Raw genomic sequence first — 24,812 nt, forward strand, 5'->3', positions numbered from 1 at the left:
CTTTTTCAGTTCTGCCCACACATTTTCTATACGATTGAGGTCAGGGCTTTGTTATGGCCACTCCAATACCTTGACTTTGTTGTCCTTAAGCCATTTTGCCACAACTTTGGAAGTATGCTTGGGGTCATTGTCCATTTGGAAGAACCATTAGCGACCAAGCTTTAACTTAACTGATGTGTTGAGATGTTGCTTCAATATATCCACATAATTGTCCTCCTCATGATGCCATCTATTTTGTGAAGTGCACCATTCGCTCCGGCAGCAAAGCACCCCCACAGCATGATGCTGCCACCCCTGGGCTTCACGGTTGGAATGGTGTTCTTCGGCTTGCAAGCCTCCCCCTTTTTTCTCCAAACATAACGATGGTCATTATGACCAAACAGTTCTATTTTTGTTTCATCAGACCAGAGGACATTTCTCCAAAAAGTACGATCTTTGTCCCTATGTGCTGTTGCAAACTGGAATCTGGCTTTTTTATTGGTGGTTTTGGAGCGGTGGCTTCTTCCTTGCTGAGTGACCTTTAAGGTTATGTCGATATAGGACTCGTTTTACTGTGGATATAGATACTTTTGTACCTGTTTCCTCCAGGATCTTCACAAGGTCCTTTGCTGTCGTTTTGTGACTGAGAATTTTTGCACCAAAGTACGTTCATCTCTAGGAGACAGAACACTTCTCCTTCCTTAGACATATGACGGCTGCGTGGTCCCATGGTGTTTATACTTGCGTACTATTGTTTGTACAGATGAACGTGGCACCTTCAGGCGTTTGGAAATTTCTCCCAAGGATGAACCAGACTTGTGGAGGTTTACAGTTTATTTCTGAGGTCTTGGCTGATTTCTTTTTATTTTCCATGATCTCAAGCAAAGAGGCACTGAGTTTGAAGGTAGGCCTTGAAATACATCCACAGGTACACCTCCAATTGACTCAAATGATGTCAATTAGCCTATCAGAAGCTTCTAAAGCCATGATATAATTTTCTGGAATTTTCCATGCTGTTTAAAGGCAAAGTCAGCTTAGTGTATGCAAACTTCTGATCCACTGGAATTGTGATACAGTGAATTAATCTGTCTGTAAACAATTGTTGGAAAAATGACTTGTGTCATGCACAAAGTAGATGTCCTAACAGACTTGTCAAAACTATAGTTTGTTAAAAATAAATTTGTGGAGTGGTTGAAAAACAAGTTTTAATGACTCCAACCTAAGTGTATGTAAACTTTCGACTTCAACTGTATAATAATATACTTTTTATTAATAATACCCTATTAAATGGGAGTCGTCAACGTAGTATAATGCCCTAATCCAATCAAGAGAGTATTTAAAAAAACACAGTACAATGACTAATTGTGTGCGTCCCCAAACGGCACCCTATTCCCTGTATTGTGCACTATTTTGACCAGAGCCCTATGGGCCCTGGTGAAACGTAGTGCACTACATTGGGGAATTGGGGTGCAATTTGAGACGTAGTCATGGTTCCATTGTGAGAGGCCGGGTAGCACTCAATGGGATTAACTATTCTTCCATAGTGAAATCATCACCAGCAGCATCCACGTAATCTTCATAATGAAAATTATTTTATTTATTCAGCTTCCATATCAATTCTTTTTTTTGATGAGCAATTGTTTTACAAAAGCCACTACTCATTGTTTTCATATTCTTTATCATTCTCTTGATCTTCTCCTCCTCCTCATTACCCTCCTGCTCTCCTCTCCCCTCACCTCATTACAGGTTGGTGAGAAATATTTATCTTTACCCTGAATGTAGTTCTTGTACAAACCACCAGATGTCGCCCACACCCTAGTGGCTGACACGCATATTTTTACGAGGCATCATGGTTTTGATTTTGGCACAATACAATAGTGCGTAATAGGACAGGCACCATATTTGACACCATATTTGAATCAGACTTTAGTTAATTCTGTACACATTCTAATGATGGAGGTATGTAGATTCAACATGAATCTTCTTACATAGCCTATTACAGGAAAGGAAATATTTGACAACATCAGGGATACAAGGTATATTGAAAGCAGGTGCTTCCACACAGGTGTGGTTCCTAAGTTAATTAAGCAATTTAAATGTAAACATCCCAAAAATGCCCTGTTGCCCAATATTTTTGGATGCCATGGCTAGAAGAAGAGATCTCAGTAACTTTGAAAGAGGGGTCTCAAAAGAGCATAGGGGGTTTAAAGGGTGTGTGTGTGTGTATGTCTCAGCCATCAGATCTCAACCCAATTGAAACACTTACGGGAGATTCTGGAGGGGTGCCTGAGACAGCGTTTTCCACCACCAAAACACCAAATTATGGTTTTATTTTGTGGAAGAATGGTGTCGTATGGTTTAAGACACTTGTAGAATCTATACCAAGGTGCATCGAAGCTGTTCTGGTGGCTCGTCATGGCCCAACGCCCTATTATGTTGGTGTTTCCTTTATTTTGGCAGTTACCTGTATATCCTTGTTGTTTCATGCTTGGTGCAGTTTTCTTTACTTAACCGATACCGATGCTTTCCTCCCCCCATTCTACAGGCCATTCATCATTGTGTGCACCCATGCGTGAATATGTGCCTCTAGGGCACAGGAGAGGCCTGACAACTCCCCATAAGCCATGGATAGCGAAAGGCAGCAGAAGTAATAGGATATTCTATTCTACAGTCCCTATCTTTCTCCCTCTTTCTTTCCCCCTCGGTTTCTCTCCTCTTCCCTGCATCAGCACTACATGAGGACGAGTGGAGTCCAACTATGCACATTACTGGGCCCCCATGCAGAGCCCAGCACTTTCTCAATTATACAAGTCCATCCCTCCTGCTGATTCAACTCCCCCTGTCCCCCTCATTGACAGAGCTACCTCCCCACCCCACCACACCACACACAACTCAGCCAAATCACTCACCTATCTATCACCTCGCTCACTCACACAGGCTAGTTCTCCTCTCCATCAGTTCTCTGCTCCAGTAGACTGTGTATATCACTGTGCAGCACAGACAAATCTGGAGATTGGACCCAAGAGGAATGTTTGTACACACACACGGAACTAATGGAATATATACAAATAGTCAATTAAGATGTTGACACAAATCAATCAGGTCGGACTATTTTTCTCAAAAAGGTCAGTTGAGGCTCCCCCTCTCTTTTTCCACTCTTCCACATCACTTATTTCCTCTCACGGTTTCCTTCTAGACTCCACCTCCCAGGGAAGCAGAGGGACACAGTAAGGGAGGGAGGATAAGGAGAGTGAGCAACAGAGAAAGAGAGAGGGGGGGGGGGCTGGCTTGTGTAGAATCAGTTGTTTTTTTCCTCCACTCATTCACTGCATTTTTCCAGACGGCGTGTGCAAACTTAGGCTCCGTACCTCACTGCCTGCCACCCATATCTCTGTCTTTCTCTCTCTGATTCAATTATTCATTCCTTCTGATGCTTTGTGGATGCAAATCAGGGATATTCCAGCCTCTGAATCCAACCCTCCTGTCCGTGCCTCTTCTCCTCTTATCCCTGTCTCAGCTGCACTCTTCTCCGATTCCTATCCATTAGAAATGTGGTGCTCTGTGGTTCTGGTTGTCTGTGGATTCTCTGCTTTGGTCCAGGGTAGGTCTGCCTCTCTATCTACTCTCTCTGACTACATTGAAAGATTAGAGTTACAAAGCCAGAGGGAAAGACTAGGAAAATATCACTGTAAAGGAGGAGAGAACGAATGAGAAGTGTCGGTGTATTTGTGTGTGAGTTTGTTGTGTTCGGTCAGTGTTTGTGCTCTTGTTTTATGTTTGTCTGTGTGTACATGCCTACCTGTGTGCATAGTTAATACAGTAGTCTACATCTGTTATTCAGAGCCTGATGTGACGTGGTGCTCAATATAAAATACATGTTTATCGCGGGGACAGACATAAAAAGAAAGAGAGTCGGTTTATAAATTGAGAGAGATGGGGATAAATGCTTTACTAGGGAAGGATTTTATGCTGCAATCGTAAATGTAAAAACCTTGATCCCTCACTCTCTCCCCTCTATTTTCTCCAAATCTCTGTTGACAGAAAGTGCAGTATTTATAGGATTGAACCAGCAGGGAACAGACAACTGTCAGTGGTGTTCACGTCAATTGAATGGTGTTATTTCAATTGAACACCATTATAGATCTGGTTCGATCTTGCTCCCTTGTTATGCTGTTATGGACATGTTTCTGTAGCAGAGAGAGTAGATGCGCTGTAAGCAGAGGAAGATATAGGTTACTAAGGGAAATGAAAGGTATTACTACAGTATATCAGAGGCTGCTTACCCTGGAATTAGATAAAGAGACAGTGAACTTTCCTCTCAGTGCAAAATCGTAAATCATTTCCAGACCGCAACCTTTTGTAGAGATTCTTGATACTTTCCCGGTGATACCCGATTCTCCTTTGGCTATTGACACACAGTGGTAAAGGATAATAGCGACAGCTAGAAGTACACCGACCACTGAAAGCGCTCTTAACGTCCGTTTGTACACCAAATGGATCTGAAATGACACACAACAGCAACACACATATCGGGAGAACATAACAGCTACGGTTATGGGCCTATGATGTTAAAAGCTAACTGCAAATACAGCTGCCAAAACCATACACAACAGCTACAAGCTGACAAAAGATGCTAAGTCGACCTCAAAAAATATTTAATACCCACAGACTTGAGTTAGAAGCATACACAGCAGTAATACATCATAACGCACGTTCTAATGCAGTGCAAGATGGTGGTCCTACAGTAGTTGAATGCACAGGAGGCTGCTGAGGGGAGGACGGCTCATAATAATGGCTGGAATGGAGTCAATGGAATCAAACGGATGGAAACCATGTTTGATGTGTTCTATACCATTCCATGAATTCCATTCCCACCGTTACGTTCAGCTCGTCCTCCTAATCTGAGTAATAAAACAGAAACTCATCGAAGATATAATCGTCAGTAAAATTCTACATTTCTAAATGAGTCACGCAACACTTTCTTGAAACAAATCCTTAGCCTGCCTTATTTAATGATTCACACTACATACATTTTTAGTGCTTCAGGGGTTTTACACAAAACTGCTTTATTATTCATTAATTAGGTGTGCTTGCTGAAAGCAAAGCACAACTTTAGAAACTGTTCATACTTATTATTATTCTCCTTCCGCTCCCATAAAAGCTACCAATACCAAAACAACTTTACAACGTGCAGGCTGACTGTCCGCAGTGTGCTTGAAAGAAACTTGTTGATACTACTGATACTTTTCACACCACAACAACATTTGCATGAATCCCAATGCATTTAAATGGCCATGCATTTCAATGGCCACAACGTAAAAGTTTGCATCGTTCAAACTTTAAAATGTGCTGACCAGTCTGGAATGGTGTGCTTGTCAACAGCTTTTTGATACCATTTACAATTTTTGAACTATAACTGTTTCAAATGTGCATAAAACTCAATAAGCTTGAATGGGAAGTATTTGGATACGCAACCGTTAAAGCTACCAACACCAAAACTACTTTATAGCATGCAGACTGGTCCTGTTACTGTTGCTCGAAAAAAAACATTTCGATACTAATGAGACTTTTCCCACTACAACCATATTTGCATAAATCTAAATGCATTTCAGGAGCCATAGACTTGAATGGGAAAAATTCCGGTTCGCTACTACAGTAGTCTTCAACCGTTTAAGCTAGAAATGCCATTCAAACTTTAAAACGTGCAGACCAGTCTGGAATAGGTTACTTGTATACAGCTTTTTGATACCTTCTATTTATGTCACCTCTCTTCTGAAATCCCCTGCTCTCCTTTTCCTTCCATCTCCCTCTCCTCCGTTCTTCTCTCAGTGTCGGTGCAGGGCCCTCACCAGAGGACCCTGTTGAAGAACCTACTGAAGGACTACAATCGTATGGAGAGGCCGGTGGGCAACGATTCACACTCCCTCACCGTCTTCTTCTCTATCAGTCTGATGCAGATCATGGATGTGGTAGGGATCAATGTTCAGATTACATTTACGTTATTGTATCGGTCTGTGCCTTCGTCAATACCTGTGCCCACCTGCCTGTCTGTAAAAGTAAATCATCCACTGCACCTATTTTTATTTTTTATACACAATTCTTTGAGTTAAGTCTCTCAATATACACTAGGTCCTCAGAATAAGAATTTACTTAAAAAGATTCACATCTTACAGGATGAGAAGAATCAGGTCGTCACCACTAACATCTGGCTTCGGATGGTAAGCACGGCACAGCTTCAAGTAAGAGTATACAGCTGTCGAAGTGAGAGTAAATGTATCTCAGGGGACCTTCTGTTATATACTAAGTGAACAAAACATTAAGGACACCTGCTCTTGACATGACATAGACTGACCAGGTGAAATAAGGTATTCCCTTATTGTTGTCACTTGTTAAATCAACTTCAATCAGTGTAGATGAAGGTGAGGAGAGGATTTTTAAGATTTGAGACATGGATTGTGTATGTGTGCCATTCAGACGGTGATTGGGCAAGACACAAGATTTAAGTGCCTTTGAACATGGTATGGTAGTAAGTGCCAGGCATACCGGTTTGTATCAAGAACTGCAACGCTGCTGGGTTTTTCATGATCAACAGTTTCCCATGAATATCAAGTGGTCCACCACCCAAAGGACGTCCAGCCAACTTGACACAATTGTGGGAAGCATTGGAGTTAACATGGGTCAGCAGCCCTGTGGAATGCTTTCGACACCTTGTAGAGTCCATGCCCCAATGAATTGAGGTTGTTCCGAGGGCAAAAGTAGGGGGTGCAACTCAATATTAGGAAGGTGTCCTTAATGTTTAGTACACTCAGTGTATATTCTGTTCACGTTGAAATCAATTGCCTTGTCCAATATATCCAGTTTGAGTCTGTCTTCCAGAGCTGGTTTGATCATTATCTTCAGTGGAACCAATCTGAATACCCTGGAGTGAAAAACCTTCGGTTCACAACTGACCAGGTGTGGACGCCAGACATTCTCCTCTATAACAGGTAATACACCTATAGCCATATCACGTCGTCATGCATCACATTTACATGCATGCGTTTTCTGCTTTAAACACTACAGTTTAGAGTTCGATCCACCCTTTCCTTTCTCCTTTCTCAGTGCAGACGATGACTTTGACTCTACCTTTAAGACCAATGTGCTGGTTAACTCCAGTGGCTTCGCAGAGTATCTCCCTCCAGGTGAGTCTCTTTTTCTCTTTCCCACTCTGTTTATATATATATATATATATATATATATATATATATATATATACAGTTGAAGTCGGAAGTTTACATACACTTAGGTTGGAGTCATTAAAACTTGTTTTTCAACCACTCCACAAATTTCTTGTTAACAAACTATAGTTTTGGTAAATTGGTTAGGACATCTACTTTGTGCATGACACAAGTAATTTTACCAACAATTGTTTACAGACAGATTCTTTCACTTCTAATTCACTGTATCACAATTTTAGTGGGTCAGAAGTTTACATACACTAAGTTGACTGTGCCTTTAAAAAATTATGGCATGGCTTTAAAAGCTTCTGATTGGCTAATTGACATAATTTGAGTAAATTGGAGGTGTACCTGTGGATGTATTTCAAGGCCTACCTTCAAACTCAGTACCTCTTTCCTTGAAATCAAAAGAAATCACCCAAGACCTCAGAAAGAAAATTGTAGACCTCCACAAGTCTGGTTCATCCTTGGGAGCAATTTCCAAATGCCTAAAGGTACCACGTTCATCTGTACAAACAATAGTACGCATGTATAAACACCATGGGATCATGCCGCCGTCATACCGCTCAGGAAGGACACGCATTCTGTCTCCTAGAGATGAACGTACATTGGTGCGAAAAGTGCAAATCAATCCCAGAACAACAGCAAAGGATCTTGTGAAGATGCTGGAGGAAACAGGTACAAAAGTATCTATATCCACAGTAAAACGAGTCCTATATCGGCATAACCTGAAAGGCCGCTCAGCAAGGAAGAAGTCACTGCTCCAAAACGCCATAAAAAAAGCCACTACATGGGGACAAAGATCGTACTTTTTGGAGAAATGTCCTCTGGTCTGATGAAACAAAAATAGAACTGTTTGGCCATAATGACCATCGTTGTGTTTGGAGAAAAAAGGGGGAGGCTTGCAAGCCGAAGAACACCATCCCAACCGTGAAGCACGGGGGTGGCAGCATCATGTTGTGGGGAAGCTTTGCTGCAAGAGGGACTGGTGCACTTCACAAAATAGATGGCATCATGAGGTAGGAAAATTATGTGGACATATTGAAGCAACATCTCAAGACATCAGTCAGGAAGTTAAAGCTTGGTCACAAATGGGTCTTCCAAATGGACAATGACCCCAAGCATACTTCCAAAGTTGTGGCAAAATGGCTTAATGACAACAAAGTCAAGGTAGGCCAATCCAAAGCCCTGACCTCAATCCCATAGAACATTTGTGGGCAGAACTGAAAAAGCGTGTGCGAGCAAGGAGGCCTACAAACCTGACTCAGTTACACCAGCTCTGTCAGGAGGAATGAGCCAAAATTCACCCAACTTATTGTGGGAAGCTTGTGGAAGGCTACCCAAAACGTTTCACCCAAGTTAAACATTTTAAAGGCAACGCTACCAAATACTAATTAATTGTATGTAAACTTCTGACCAACTGGGAATGTGATGAAAGAAATAGAAGCTGAAATAAATCATTCTCTCAACTATAATTCTGACATTTCACATTCTTCAAATAAAGTGGTGATCCTAACTGACCTAATACAGGGGATTTTTACTTGGATTAAATGTCAGGAATTGTGAAAAACTGAGTTTAAATGTATTTGGCTAAGGTGTATGTGAACTTCTGACTTCAACTGTATGTATATATATATATATATATATATATACACTGCTCCAAAAAATAAAGGGAACACTTAAACAACACAATGTAACTCCAAGTCAATCACACTTCTGTGAAATCAAACTGTCCACTTAGGAAGTGTAACAGTATAACTTTATACCGTCCCCTCGCCCATACCCGGGCGCGAACCAGGGACCCTCTGCACACATCAACAACAGCCACCCACGAAGCATCGTTACCCATCGCTCCACAAAAGCCGCGGCCCTTGCAGAGCAAGGTGAACTACTACTTCAAGGTCTCAGAGCAAGTGACGTCACCGATTGAAACGCTATTTAGCGCGAACCACCGCTAACTAAGCTAGCGTATCACATCCGTTACAGAAGCAAGACTGATTGACAATAAATTTCACATGCTGTTGTGCAAATGGAATAGACAACAGGTGGAAATTCTAGGTAATTAGCAAGACACCCCCAATAAAGGAGTGGTTCTGCAGGTGATAACCACAGACCACTTCTCAGTTCCTATGCTTCCTGGCTGATGTTTTAGTCACTTTTGAATGCTGGCGGTGCTTTCACTCTAGTGGTAGCATGAGACGGAGTCTACAACCCACACAAGTGGCTCAGGTAGTGCAGCTCATCCAGGATGGCACATCAATGCGAGCTGTGGCAAGAAGGTTTGCTGTGTCTGTCAGCGTAGTGTCCAGAGCATGGAGGCGATACCAGGAGACAGGCCAGTACATCAGGAGACGTGGAGGAGGCTGCAGGAGGGCAACAACCCAGCAGTAGGACCGCTACCTCCGCCTTTGTGCAAGGAGGAGCAGGAGGAGCACTGCCAGAGCCCTGCAAAATGACCTCCAGCAGGCCACAAATGTGCATGTGTCTGCTCAAACGGTCAGAAACAGACTCCATGAGGGTGGTATGAGGGCCCGACGTCCACAGGTGGGGGTTGAGCTTACAGCCCAACCCCGTGCAGGACGTTTGGCATTTGCCAGAGAACACCAAGATTGGCAAATTCGCCACTGGCGCCCTGTGGTCAATAAAAACGTGGTCAGATGAAGCAAATGCCAAACTACAGGAATGTTTTGCTATCACAGTCTGGAACATGTTCCGGGAGTCTTCCGATGGCATTGAGGAGTACACCACATCAGTCACTGGCTTTATCAATAAGTGCATTGAGGACGTCGTCCCCACAGTGACTGTACGTACATACCACAACATGCAAACTATTACAGACTACAAAGGGAAGCACAGCCACAAGCTGCCCAGTGACACGTGCCTACCAGACAAGCTAAACCATTTCTATGCTCACTTCGAGGAAAGCAACACTGAGGCATGCATGAGAGCATCAGCTGTTCCGGACGACTGTGCGATCACACTCTCAGTAGCCGACATGAGTAAGACCTTTAAACAGGTCAACATACACAAGGCTGCGGGGCCACACGGATTAGCAGGACGTGTGCTCCGGGCATGTGCTGACCAACTGGCAGGTGTCTTCACTGACATTTTCAACATGTCCCTGATTGAGTCTGTAATACCAACATGTTTCAAGCAGACCACCATAGTCCCTGTGCCAAAGAACACAAAGGCAACCTGCCTAAATGACTACAGACCCCTAGCACTCACGTCCATAGCCATGAAGTGCTTTGAAAGGTTGGTAATGGCTCACATCAACACCATTATCCCAGAAACCATTCCAATTTGCATACCACCCAAACAGATCCATAGATGATGCAATCTCTATTGTACTCCACACTACCCTTTCCCACCTGGACAAAAGGAACACTTATGTGAAATGCTATTCATTGACAACAGCTTAGCGTTCAACACCATAGTACCCTCAAAGCTCATCACTAAGCTAAGGATCCTGGGACCAAACACCTCCCTCTGCAACTGGATCCTGGACTTCCTGACGGGCCGCCCCCAGGTGGTGAGGGTAGGTAGCAACACATCTGCCACGCTGATCCTCAACACTGGAGCTCCCCAAGGGTGTGTGCTCAGTCCCCTCCTGTACTCCCTGTTCACCCACGACTGCATGGCCAGGCACGACTCCAACACCATCATTAAATTTGCAGATGACACAACAGTGGTAGGCCTGATCACCGACAATGACGAGACAGCCTATAGGGAGGAGGTCAGAGACCTGGCCATGTGGTGCCAGAATAACAACCCCCCTCAACCTCCCTCAACGTAAACAAGACTAAGGAGATGAGTGTGGACTACAAGAAAAGGAGGACCGAGCACACCCCCATTCTCATCGACGGGGCTGTAGTGGAGCAGGTTGAGATCTTCAAGTTCCTTGGTGTCCACATCAACAACAAAGTAGAATGGTCCAAACACACCAAGACAGTTGTGAAGAGCCTATTTGTGAAGAGCCTATCCCCCCCCCCCCCTGTTTATCATATATGCATAGTCACTTTAACCATATCTACATGTACATACCACCTTAATCAGCCTGACTAACCGGTGTCTATGTAGCCTGGCTACTTTTATCGCCTCGCTTCTGTATATAGCCTGTCTTTTTACTGTTGTTTTATTTCTTTACTTCTTTACTACTTACCTATTGTTCACCTAATACCTTTTTTTGCACTATTGGTTAGAGCCTGTAAGTAAGCATTTCACTGTAAGGTCTACTACACCTGTTGTATTCGGCGCACGTGACAAATAAACTTTGATTTGATGGCGGCCAGTCAGAAAGTCCAGGACCCAATTGCACAGGGCGGGGTTGAGACCTAGGGTCATCAGCTTGATTATGAGCTTGGAGGGTACTATGGTGTTGAATGTTGAGCTGTAGTTAATGAACAGCATTCTTAGATAGGTATTCCTCTTGTCCAGATGGGATAGGGCAGTGTGCAGTGTGATGGCGATTGCATTGTCTGTGGACCTGTTGGGGCGGTATGCAAACTGAAGTGGGTCTAGGGTGGCCGGTCAGGTGGAGGTGATATGATCCTTGACTAGCCTCTCAAAGTACTTCATGATGACCGAAGTGAGTGCTATGGGGAGGTTGTCATTTAGTTCAGTTATCTTTGCCTTCTTGGGTACAGGAACAATGGTGGCCATCTTGAAGCATGTGGGGACAGCAGACTGGGATAGGGAGCGATTGAATATGTCTGTAAACACACCAGCCAGCTGGTCTGCGCATAGTCTGAGGACACGGTTAGGGATGCTGTCTGGGCCAGCAGCCCTGCGAGGGTTAACACATTTAAATGTTTTACTCACGTTGGCCATGGAGGAGAGGGAGGGGGTGGGGTGCAGTACTTGTAAGCAGGCCGCGACGGTGGCACTGTATTATCCTCAAAGCGGGAAAAGCAGGCGTTCAGTTTGTCTGGAAGCGTGACGTTGGTGTCCGTGACGTGGCTGGTTTTCTTTTTGTAGTCCGTGATTTCCTGTAGACCCCGCCACATACGTCTTGTGTCTGAGCCGTTGAATTGCAACTCCACTTTGTCCCTGTACCGGCATTTAGCTTGTTTGATTGCCTTGCGGAGGGAATAACTACACTGTTTATATTCAGCCATTATCCCATTCCCACCTCTTTCCATGGTGAAATGCGGTGGTTCGCACTTTCAGTTTTGCGCGAATGCCACCATCGATCCACGGTTTCTGGTTAGGGTAGGTTTTAATAGTCACAGTGGGTCCACATCTCCAATACACTTACTGAGTCAGCATATAGATTGACGTTGTTCTCTGAGGCTGACTGGACTATATCCCAGTCCGCGTGATCAAAACAATCTTGAAGCGTGGATTCTAATTGGACAGACCAGCACTGAATGGCTCAAGTCACTGGTACATCCTGTTTGAGTTTCTGCCTATAAGACAGTAGAAGCAAGATGACGTAGTGGTGGGATTTGCGCAAGGGAGGGCATGCATCACGGAACTTAGAGTAGCAGTGATCGAGTGCATTACCTCCGCGAGTAGAGCAATCAATATGCTGATAGAATTTAGGTAGCCTGGTTCTCAAATTTGCTTTGTTAATATCCCCAGCTACAATAAATGCAGTCTCAGGATATATGGTCTCCAGTTTACATAGAGTCCAGTGAAGTTCCTTGAGGGGGAATGTACAAAGCTGTGACGATAACTGACGAGAATTCTCTTGGGAGGTAATATGGCCGGCATTTGATTGTAAGGAATTCTAGTTCGGATGAGAAGAAGGACTTCAATTCCTGTATGTTGTTATGATTACACCATGAGACGTTAATTATGACGCATACACCCCCACCCTTCCTCTTCCCAGAGAGGTGTTCATTTCTGTTGGTGCGATGCATGGAGAAGCCCGGTGGCTGAACCGATTTCGACAACATATCCCGAGAGCTATGTTTCCGTGAAACAGATAATGTTACAATCTCTGATGTCTCTCTGGAAGGCAACCCTTGCTCGAATTTCATCTACCTTGTTGTCAAGAGACTGGACATTGGCGAGTAGTATACTTGGGAGCGGTGGGGGAAGTGCACATCTACGGAATCTGAACAGGAGGCCGCTCTGTCTGCCCCTTTTGCGGTGCTGTTGTTTTGGGTCGGTTTCTGGGATTAGATCCATTGTCCTGGGTGGTGGTCAAACAGAGAATCCGCTTCGGAAAAGTCGTATTCCTGGTTGTAATGTTGGTAAGTTGACATTGCTCTTATATCCAATAGTTCTTCCCAGCTCTATGTAATAAGACTTAAAATTTCCTGGAGTAACAATGTAAGAAATAATACATAAAAAAACAAAATACTGCATAGTTTCCTAAGGACTCGAAGAGAGGCGACCATCTCTGTCGGCGCCATCTTGCGGAGATGGCGCCGACATCACTGTATTTCACTGTAAGGTCTACCTACACCTGCTGTATTTGGCATGTGACAATTACAATTTGATTTGATTTAGTTGGAACAAAAATGTGCAGTACTCTAGTAACAGGGTTGCCTACCCCTGCCCTACATAGTGCACTACTTTTGACCAGACCCCAAAAGTAGTGCACTATAAAGGAAATAGTGTTTGTCCCAAACGGCAGCATAAGGGAAAGGAAGGAAATTGGTTTTTAAAGGCTGGGGTGATCCATCTTGTTTCCTGTGTAGAGATTGTCCAGAGTTTTAAGATATATTTTTCGACAAGTTGCAGTTTGAGGATATTTTGTGTCAAGGAATGTTGCTTGTCAGATCAGCTTTTAGAGTAACCTAATTGTTAGCTTAGAGGATCTGTTACAGGGCTGCAGGAGAGCAGTGAATTGAAAATGGAGGTAAGTGTAGCTTTTAGCTAATCAGTTTAGTTTTAGATTTAATCAATTTAGAGAAAATAATGAGTTATTACAATGGCCTTGCCACAGAGCAAAGAGGTGCAGTTGTAAGGAAATTGAGTTTTGGAGAGTTGTAAGTTGTGTTTTGGACTGTTCATTGTTGACAATTTCCTTGTCACATGCCTTTATGGCTCAGTGTGAAACTATATATCAAATCAAATTGTATTTGCCACATGCGCTGAATACAACAAGTGTAGACCTTACCGCGAAATGCTTACTTACATGCTTACTTACAAGCCCTGAACCAACAATGCAGTTTTTTTTGTAAGTAAGAAAATATTTGCAAAAAAAATAAAAAGTTAAATAAACAAAATTACATAAAAAATATAAAAAATGAACAATAACAAGGCTATATACAGGGGGTACAGGATCGAGTCAATGTGCGGGGGTGCAGATTAGTCGAGGTAATATGTACATGTAGGTAGGGGTAAAGTGACTATGCATAGATAATAAACAGCGAGTAGCAGCAACAGAATAAAAAAAGGGGGTCAATGCAAATAGTCCAGATAGCCAATTGATTAACTGTTCAGCTGTCTTATGGCTTGGGGGTAGAAGCTATTAAGGAGCCTTTTGGACCTAGATGTGGTGCTACAGTACCACTTTCCGTGCGGTAGCAGAGAGAACAGTCCATGACTTTGGTGGCTAGAGTCTTTGACAATTTTTAGGGCCTTCCTCTGACACCGCTTTGTATAGAGGTCCTGAATGGCAGGAAGCTTGGCCGTATGCATTACCCTCTGTAGCGCCTTGCGGTCGGATGCCGAGCAGTTGCCACACCAAGCGGTGATGCGGTCGGATGCTGAACAGTTGCCATACCAAGCAGAGTATGCAATTGAGATTCTCCCAATGAGTACTGTATACTTCAGGAGAAAGGGGATATATTGGGAGGCACCCAGAGAGAGCCATATATATTGGTACGCACCCAGAGAGTGCCATCTAACCACTAGGTTACCTGGGGCAACAGGTAGCCTAGTGGTTAGAGCATTGGGCCAGTAACCCAAAGGTTGCTGGATATAATTGCCGAGCTGACAAGGTAAAAATCTGTCATTCTGCCCCTGAACAAGACAGTTAACCCACTGTTCCCCGGTAGGCCGTCATTGTCATTAAGAATTTGTTCTTAACTGACTTGCCTAGTTAAATTACATTTATTAAAAACATAGAAAGAGAAAATACTGATCTCTACCCTGGAGATGACATTATGTGTGATTCCCCCCCAAAATAAATCTTGTATTAGACATTTTATGTTTATGTGATGACTACGTTTTATAATCAATACTGGATTTAATTTAGTATTGGTTTGATCGTCAACTTCTGGTTGCATTTTCGGAAAATCAGCTAACCCATTCAAATTGCTTTTCTAACCACCTGGTTGTCCCTTATTTGCATGTCTTGTGTCTCATAATTAATGTTTTTGAGTGCTGTTTGGCTACTATGGCATTTTGGTTTTGTGCTCTACTGGAAAACTCAATAGGGTTGATTTGTCATTTCAGTAATTGCTTTGCTTAAGTTTGCCAGCAATCTAAACTGTGTAGTACTTGGTGTGTCATCTCTGTGTTTCCCCTTGTGTTCATCAATAATGTAGTACTTTGTGTGTGTTTCTGTATAATGAAAATGTTGACTGCAGAGTAGAGATCAGTGTCACTCTCTATATCGCACTATATCTCCGTTCTCCTGAAGTGTACTCATTGGGAGAATATCGCATCCTCTCTCCTCACCTAATTTTCAAAACCCATTGGATGAGAAAGCCAGAGGTCCCGCCCATCTGACCTTCTCCTCCAATGGGTTTTGAGAAGGAGGCGAGGAGAGAGGACCCGAGGAGTGTGCAATTGAGATTCTCCCCCTCACTACTTCCCAAAAATCTTAAAGTATTAGATTGGTGGAGAAAGTCTAGCAAGCCAGGACCGTCTCCTAAAGTTGATTCAACTGCGGGATCGGGGCACCACCAGTACAGAGCTTGCTCAGGAATGGCAGCAGGGAGGTGTGAGTGCATCTGCACGCACAGTGAGACAAAGTCTTTTGGAGGATGGCCTGGTGTCAAGAAGGGCAGCAAAGAAGCCACTTCTCTCCAGAAAAAACATCAGGGACAGACTGATATTCTGCAAAAGGTACAGGGATTGGACTGCTGAGGACTGGGGTAAAGTAATTTTCTCTGATGAATCCCCTTTCCGATTGTTTGGGGCATCCGGAAAAAAGCTTGTTCAGAGAAGACAAGGTGAGCGCTACCATCAGTCCTGTGTCATGCCAACAGTAAAGCATCCTGAGACCATTCATGTGTGGTGTTGCTTCTCAGCCAAGGGAGTGGGCTCACTCACAATTTTGCCTAAGAACACAGCCATGAATAAAGAATGGTACCAACACATCCTCTGAGAGCAACTTCTCCCAACCATCCAGGAACAGTTTGGTGCCTTTTCCAGCATAATGGAGCACCTTGCCATAAGGCAAAAGTGATAACTAAGTGGCCGGGGAACAAAACATTGATATTTTGGGTCCATGGCCAGGAAACTCCCCAGACCTTAATCCCATTGAGAACTTGTGGTCAATCCTCAAGAGGCGGGTGGACAAACAAAAACCCACAAATTCTGACAAACACCAAGCATTGATTATGCAAGAATGGGCTGCCATCAGTCAGGAGGTGGCCCAGAAGTTAATTGACAGCATGCCAGGGCAGATTGCAGAGGTCTTAAAGAAGAAGGGTCAACACTGCAAATATTGACTCTTTGCATCAACTTCATTTAATTGTCAATAAAAGCCTTTGACACTTATGAAATACTTGTAATTATACTTCAGTATTCCATAGTAACATCTGACAAAAATATCTAAAGACACTGAAGCAGCAAACTTTGTGGAAATTAATATTTGTGTCATTCTCAAAACTTTTAGCCATGACTGTATATGCAAAGTACATATTTTCTTAAAGAGTATATGTGGACAAAAAGTCAAATGTCTCTCATTCTCTCTTCAAATCGCCCTGTGCACAGGAATGTGTCTATATTTCTTATACTTTACTCTTTGCCTCCCTTTTAATCACTCTTTCCACGTCTGTTAGGGATTTTCATGAGCACATGTAACGTGGACGTACGTTGGTTCCCCTTCGACATCCAAAAGTGTGAGATGAAGTTTGGCTCGTGGACGTACGATGGCTGGCTGATGGACCTACAAATGAATGAGGCCGACATCTCCGGGTACATGTCCAACGGGGAGTGGGACCTAGTGGGTCAGTGGAGTTGGAATCGCCCTCCTAAATTTCTGTTATCAATTTCTCAACTTCATTGTCAACTCAACTTCAACTTTTATTTAAAAAAAAAATATATATATATATATTCTCTCCTTTACTCTTTTTTTCCTCTCTCAAGGAGTGCCAGGTACTCGTAGCGAGGTGTTCTATGACTGTTGTAAGGAGCCCTACCCTGACGTGACGTTCGTTGTGACCATCCGCCGGCGCACTCTCTACTACGCTCTAAACTTGCTCATCCCCTGTGTGCTGTTATCCTCCATGACCCTGCTCATCTTCTTACTGCCTGCCGACTCTGGAGAGAAGATCTCTCTGGGTGAGCAGAGAGGAGAACATGATCCAAGAGTGATAGAATAGACTAACCTTATTTTCCTAGAAGGAACACAGAGAGGAGAGGATGAGAGGATGGTGGACAGCAGCATGGAGAGGAGGAAATGCATTAGAGAGTATAGGGCGGAATAAGAAAAGGACGTGGGGGAATAATGGTGACGGGGAAGAAAAGATGACAGGGGAGGGAGAGTAGATTGATTCTAGAAAAAAAAATTGTAAAAAAGTGGAGGAAAACAAAGAAGACCTAGAAGAACTTTGGGGATGTGAAACGTTTTAAGCTAATTTGAGGATGCATTACGCTGCATTGTATTACACACCACAGCCAATTAACATATTGATGTAATTAAGCCCAGGAATTGATTAGGGAGTGAGAGCATACACACAGCCTTCTAGGAATTCAGCTTGACACCATGCTTGGTGAACAGGTTTTAAGGAATTAAGTGCCAAGATACAACATAGCCTGGTATCAGCCAGACTGTACAACACAAGCTATGTACCGAATACCTATCGTAGTGTGGAGAGGCTGTTTTCTTAACTCTAAATCGAGTCTCATGATAAGGGTAGAAATGCTCCCAGTTTTGTGCTTTGGCACCGATTGGTTATTACCCCCCCAAAAATGACCCGAGGGGCATTGAAAACTCTTGCTATTTGGATTTGAAAACGAGCAGTTGTAAAGCAAGGGGTCAGCGCTCACAGCCTATTTGTGTGTGGGGGTGTTACAGCGAGAGAGATGTAGGAGTGGAACAAACCAGTGTAAAAGCAGAGCAACCTTCATTATTGAGGCTCTATCTGCATCCCAAATGGCATCTCATTCCCTTTATAGTCTACTACTTTTGACCAGGGCTCTGGCCAAAAGAAGTCCACTGTATGGGGAATAGGGTGGCATTTGAAACGCATTGATTGTGCCAACAACATCAAAGGAGCCTCCCCAGCCGCTCACGTAAGGAGGACGTGGGAGTTTGGTATCAACCAGGCTAGCCAAGATAAGCATATTGCTTAAATGAAAGCCACTGTCCATTTCTTACTGTGACATTCCTAAAAGTGATTTTCTGATTTCCTCTCAACCCTTGAAGGGACATTTGTTTTTTATCTATAGAGCGAACAGGACTGACTCACTTGACAGATGTTTGTTTTATCGGCTTGCTTCTGGACGGTACCAGTTATGCCAAGAAAGCACTTGTAAAATGTGGGTTTAAAAAAAAGTGGGACAGAGGTAATGGGAGGAGATGAAGATTAAATCTGATGAATGAAGATGGAGAAGGGAGGGAGTTGGGGGGGACAGAGACAGCTGGGGTAGATGGATTGCTAATATAGGGTAAGCATATGTGTGGGTTAGAAGTAAGGCTTTACTAAGGGAAATTGAAGAAGAGGAATGTAGTAAAGTAATTTCACTTTGGGTACATTACTCTGTCACACTTTGCAATTTGCATCAGATTGAACCAAATCGAATCATAGTCAATTGAAATGAATAACCATTGGCTTGATTGGTAGAGACCATAAAGTATTTGTCAAACGAGATGCCTATAAGAAAGTTTATCTTTACAAATGTGGATTTCTGTAGGCCTGTCCGGGATCAAAACTGATTGAGGCAATGATGTTAATAAATGTGTGAGAAGCGTGGGGAAGTAGTGTGTGTTATAGTTGTACTGAGTATTTCAAAACCCAAGAGCCTGGTCAGTTATGGAGATGGTGCTCAGCATCCACTCACTGTTTTATACATTTTTAATATCTTCCTCTCTCTTTTCAGGTATCACTGTGCTGCTCTCTCTCACTGTCTTCATGTTGCTGGTGGCAGAGATCATGCCAGCCACTTCAGATTCCATCCCTCTCATAGGTGTGTGTGTTCTTATATGCGTGTTAGAGTCTAGAATGTGTGTGTATGTGCACTTGAAATAATTGTCCCAAATGTTTGTCAGGCCCTGGTGATCTAACCATCTGGTTGTCCTTAAATGTAATTGGCTAAATAAATCTGAAAGATTCGCTGCTGGAAATTATGTACGGTGAGCACCCTGTAGCCAGACAGATGGCTACTAAAACACAAATGCAGTCCACTGAAGCCCAAGAAAAATGCCAAGTCATGATCAGCAAGAACCACTGTTAGCATTGTTATTACAAATGGCTTCCTCTCTCTACTCTAATTGTTTTGTCTCTTTCCTCCTTTTTTGCCCACCTTTCAGGACAGTACTTTGCCAGTACTATGATCATTGTTGGGATGTCAGTCATAGCTACAACGGTGGTGCTGCAGTATCATCACCATGACCCAAACGGAGGACAGATGCCCAAATGGGTAAGGCCAGAGCTCATGCAGTGTACTCCAGCCAAAGACAGTTACATTTGAGTCATTTAGCAGACGTTCTTATCCAGAAAAACATACAGGAGCAATTAGGGTTAAGTGCCTTGCTCAAGGGCAAAGACAGATTTTTTTTTACCTAGTCGGCTCGGGGATTCGAACCAGAGACCTTTTGGTTACTGGCCCAACGCTCTTAACCGCTAGCCTACCACCAGTCATTACTAACTATTTAGCATTTCCCATGGGAAAACACGTCACGCTTCGCTCTATGCGCTCACCCACCAATCCCTCCGTGGCTGGTCTCCTGGTATATCACAATGCTACAACTATACTCATCACTAGTGGGACAAGCCAATTTGCTTTAAACAATTTGCTTCAAACAATGTATAAACATACATTTTTATGCAGTATAAAGAACTTGCATTGTGGTTTATCATTGATAAACAGTTCAATTAAAAAACAGAATGATGTGATGTGCAACTATTTGTCATTTTAAAGTATTTTTTTTTATGGTTGCAAAGGCGAAAGGCGCAAATGCCACCGCATTTCAAAAATGCCTGATGCAATACCCTGCCTCCATGCTACCTTCTACCCCTTAATTGCTACCCTCTTTATCTGCCCTTCACTCCAACTGTATGGGACTATTCTTTCAATGCCTCTTTCTATAGTTTTCTCCATCTTTTCATCCTCCAATCTCTAATTTTCACATCACTCTGTATTTGTCCTTCTAAACTACTTATACTAACAAATCACTATACATCTCCTCACTCCTTTGCAGTCTGTCCAAGTTCAGATCAACAGTACCATACCTTTCGGTTGGACACAATAATACATTGGGTCTGTAGGCTTGTGTCTGACGTAGTTTCTAGCCTTATCTCAGTCTCTCACTTTGTGCAATACCTTGAAGCTTTTCCAAATGCATCTCTCAGCTTCCCCTGTTTGGCAGATACGGCATTTACAGATTTATTGATGTCATCAACTCAGAGAATGGGTTTTAGTGAAGGAGAATGGATGGGTTGAAGATGCTTTATAGATTGGTGCAATCTGCAAGGTCTTCCCACTGATAAATGGCCCACTTTGGGTAGTCAGCTGGTCAATTAGCAACGTAAATGATGGGGGTTCAGAGAAGGGCATCGAACGGCAATGTTAATAATTGCACAACAACAACAGACACTATAGAGGCCCACAGTGGAGGTGTCATAATACCCATAAAACCTAGCGGTCAAATGGGGAAATGGTTCCAATCATTTTTCCAATTGGGGCGTTTTGATAATCATGTAAATCTCTCTCGGAGTTGACTTTTATCAATATATTCACGGCTCTATTTACTCTCAGATTCGAAAAAGCTATTTAGCGTCAAAATACAGTGCATTCGGAAAGTATTCAGACCACTTCACTTTTTCCACATTTTGTTACGTTACAGCCTTATTCTAAAATGGACTAGAATAAAAAAAAATCCTCATCAATCTACACACAATACCCCACAATGACAAAGTGAAAACCGGACTCTCAGACCATGAGAAACAAGATTCTCTGGTCTGATGAAACCAAAATGGCAGTCTTTTGCCTGAATGCTAATCTTCACATCTGGAGGAAACCTAGCACCATCCCTATGATGAAGCATGGTGGTGGCAGACTCATTCTGTGTGCAGGGACTGGGAGACTAGTCAGGTTTGAGGGAAAGATTGATCGCAATGTACAGAGAGATCCTTGATGAAAACCTGCTCCAGAGCGCTCAGGACCTCAGATTGGGGTAAAGGTTCACATTCCAATAGGACAACTACCCTAAGCACACAGCTAAGACAATGCAAGTGGCTTCAGGACAAGTCTCTGAATGTCCTTGAGTGGCCCAGCCAGAGTCCGGACTTGAACCTGATCGAACATCTCTGGAGAGACCTGAAAAAAGCTGTGCAGCGACCCTCCCCATCCAACCTGACCAAGCTTGAGAGGATCTGCAGAGAAGAATAGGAGAAATTCCCGACATACAGGTGTGCCAAGCTTGTAGCGTCATACCAAAGAAGACTTGGGCTGTTATCGCTGCCAAAGGTGCTTCAACAAAGTACTGAGTAAAGGGTCTGAATACATATATTTACCGTTTTTTATTGTCTAAAATCCTGTTTTTACCTTGTCATTATGGGGTATTGTGTGTATACTGATTAAAATTGTGTTTTTTCTCATCAATTTTAGAATAACGCTGTAACGTAACAAACTATGGAAAAAGTGAAGGGGTCTGAATACTTTCCGAATGCACTGTAGACATCATGCAATACTACAAATTCTAACAAGCTCCTGCACATCATCTCAATCTGACACCTTTGCTAACAGGTAGTGTGTCAATTTAACACTTGCACAAGACAATTCACAGAATTGTCAATTTAAAGAAATGTTGCCAATTTTATCAATATTACATTTAGATAGTTAAACCAAGATAGCAGCGCAGACCAGAAGCAGTGGACTTGTGTGTGTTTGTGTCCTCAAAAGTTGCAGTGGGCAGATGATCTGCTGTAACTCATTCAGAACGAAGATCGGCATTTCATCTTTTTTTCCTAGCCTCTTTCCACTTGTGGAAGTATTATATGCACATTGATAGCTTGCTCAAAACATCTTCATCAACTGATTTAACATGCGAGGAGAAATTGCTAGTGAAATGATAAAGCGATGAAGAGCAAGAGAGAATACATGCTAAAGTATTACTTTGAAGTTTAGTGATTGGTTCACCCAAATGAGTGTCGTCCCAAAGCTGGGACTTGTTGAACGTCCCGGTTTTCACAGAGCCGTATGCAGAATTTTTAAAGAAAATACCTCAACAATGACTATTTCTCTTGGCGGGTTTTAATCTACAGCGTTTTTGACCCCCTACCGCTTTCAGATATAAAGAAAAGATGGTATAAAGACAGATTTTTGTCTAGATATAAAAGGGATAAAAGACACCTAAGGGGGAGACAAATGGCGGTGTCTAACTTTAATTCCATGGTTAGAATTTAAATGAAGCTTTATATAAAGGTTTCCTGCCTTAGGTGATTTTCTCATTCTTGTGCTCATGAAAGTAAGCGTTGAATACAAAAGGTCAAGTTGAACATACCAGCATCTGCACACACCACCCACTGTGTCAAGCTTTTACCAGCTGAAAGGTTTTCCCCTAGAGTATTGTCAAGTGCACTACCCTTTTTAGGTGTAGGTGTATTCCTCACTAGATGTGTTTACCTCCCTTGCTATGCATCTACACTGAGTGTACAAAACATTAAGAACACCTTCCTAATATTGAGTTGAAGTGGATTTAACAAGTGACATCAATACAGGATCATAGCTTTCACCTGGTCAGTCTGTCATGGAAAGAGCAGGTGTTCTCAATGTTTTGTACACTCAGTGTATATTATAACATCCTTCTCTGATTGATTCTCCTTTCTCTTCCTTTCAGGTTAATGTGGTCCTACTGCAGTGGGTAGCATGGTTCCTACGTATGAAGCGCCCAGGGGAGAGTGATGACCCAGAGCGACCACCCTGCGCCCCCCACCTACGGCGCTGCTCCTCAAGCTCCCAGAGCGGTAGCATCCCTAACCCTCCAGACCCCACACTCCACCAACTCCACCCCCAGAACCTGGCCCCTCTCCAGGCTGGCCCCCAGCACTTGGGTCATCCCCATCTTCACGCCCAGTCCAGCGCCAACAACAATGGAAACCTGCTCTACATTGGCTTCCAGAATCTGGACGACCCCCCACTGCTCCCAGATCACATCCAGAATTACAGCATCTCGGCCGGGCCTCCTCGAGTAGCAGGCAGTCCCCCTCCCCATCTGCCCCCTCCATTCTGCAGCCCTCCGCCACCCCCCACCCCCAACGCGGACACCGTGGGCTGCCCTAGCACCATTTCCAGTGGCGGAGTCTTCGGAATGGGGGGTGGAGGACAGTACTCAGCAGGGCGTATAGGCGACCCCCAGCTCCAGGCTATTCTGGAGGAAGTGCGTTACATGGCGGACCGCTTCCGTGAGCAGGATGAGACAGAGAGCGTGGCCGACCAGTGGAAGTTTGCGGCAGCAGTCATCGACCGGCTCTGCCTGGTGGCCTTCAGTGTGTTCAACATCATCTGCACCATCGCCATCCTCATGTCCGCTCCCAACTTTGTGGAGGCCGCCTCCAAGGACTTCTTCTGAGGAAGAAGAGGATGGGGCAGAGGAGGAGGAGATATTAAGAGTGAGGGGAGAAGTAGGGGAGAAAGAGCAGGATGTGGAATGATTTGGGGCTCAGTCTAAGAGGGCTATTGTCGGGGACAACAGACCCTCGTGTCAAGATGAGGGGGGTTCTTTGGAGATGTCTACAGTACATCTCAAGATGGTCTATTGAAGTCTATCAAGGACGTCTGATGAAATGGAACAGGATGGGGAGGGATGAGTTTATGGGAGAAGAATCAAAAAAGGGATGGTTCAAGGACTGTAGAGGGTGAAGTCAATTGTATTGAACTATAAGGCTTTCTCAAAGACCTATAAGAAGTGAAGGTGAGCAGGATGGGCAATAAGAAAAGTGGAATATGGGATAATTCAACCTGAGATTGGGAAGATTGCAGTCCCTACAGAGAGAGACAGAGAGGAACATACAGATATATAGGGCTGTTTGATTTACTGGCAGAGAGAAGATAACCCTTCACTCTCAAGTCCCAGAAAAGGCAAAGAAAGACGGCATCATTTACTGAAAGGGGGGACCGGGAAGGAGGGGGAGAGACTGACTTTTACAAGGAGAGACAACAAGGAATGAGTGTGTGAACAGACAGAGGTATTCTATGTTGACAGCGAAGGAGGGAAGGTCCAACAAACTAATCTGGGCAGTGTTAATGTGAACACTTAGATCTCCAGGATAAAACAGAAGAACACATCAGATGAGAGGAATAAAAATTAATCTCATCTTT

General features: G+C 43.5%; 1 protein-coding gene across 1 annotated transcript; it reads left to right on the forward strand.

The window, feature by feature from the left end:
• The first annotated feature begins 3,180 nt into the window (after window positions 1–3,180).
• LOC109903136 (neuronal acetylcholine receptor subunit alpha-7) lies at window positions 3,181–24,812 on the forward strand. Its single transcript, XM_020499765.2, has 10 exons — window positions 3,181–3,580; window positions 5,809–5,948; window positions 6,153–6,197; window positions 6,856–6,965; window positions 7,081–7,160; window positions 17,108–17,275; window positions 17,415–17,609; window positions 19,371–19,457; window positions 19,801–19,910; window positions 23,332–24,812. Exons 1-10 carry the CDS (start codon window positions 3,421–3,423, stop codon window positions 24,061–24,063), a joined length of 1,827 nt encoding a protein of 608 aa, XP_020355354.1. The 5' UTR covers window positions 3,181–3,420; the 3' UTR covers window positions 24,064–24,812.

Source organism: Oncorhynchus kisutch, linkage group LG14, assembly GCF_002021735.2.
Source record: "Oncorhynchus kisutch isolate 150728-3 linkage group LG14, Okis_V2, whole genome shotgun sequence".
NCBI classification, from domain to species: Eukaryota; Metazoa; Chordata; class Actinopteri; order Salmoniformes; family Salmonidae; genus Oncorhynchus; species Oncorhynchus kisutch.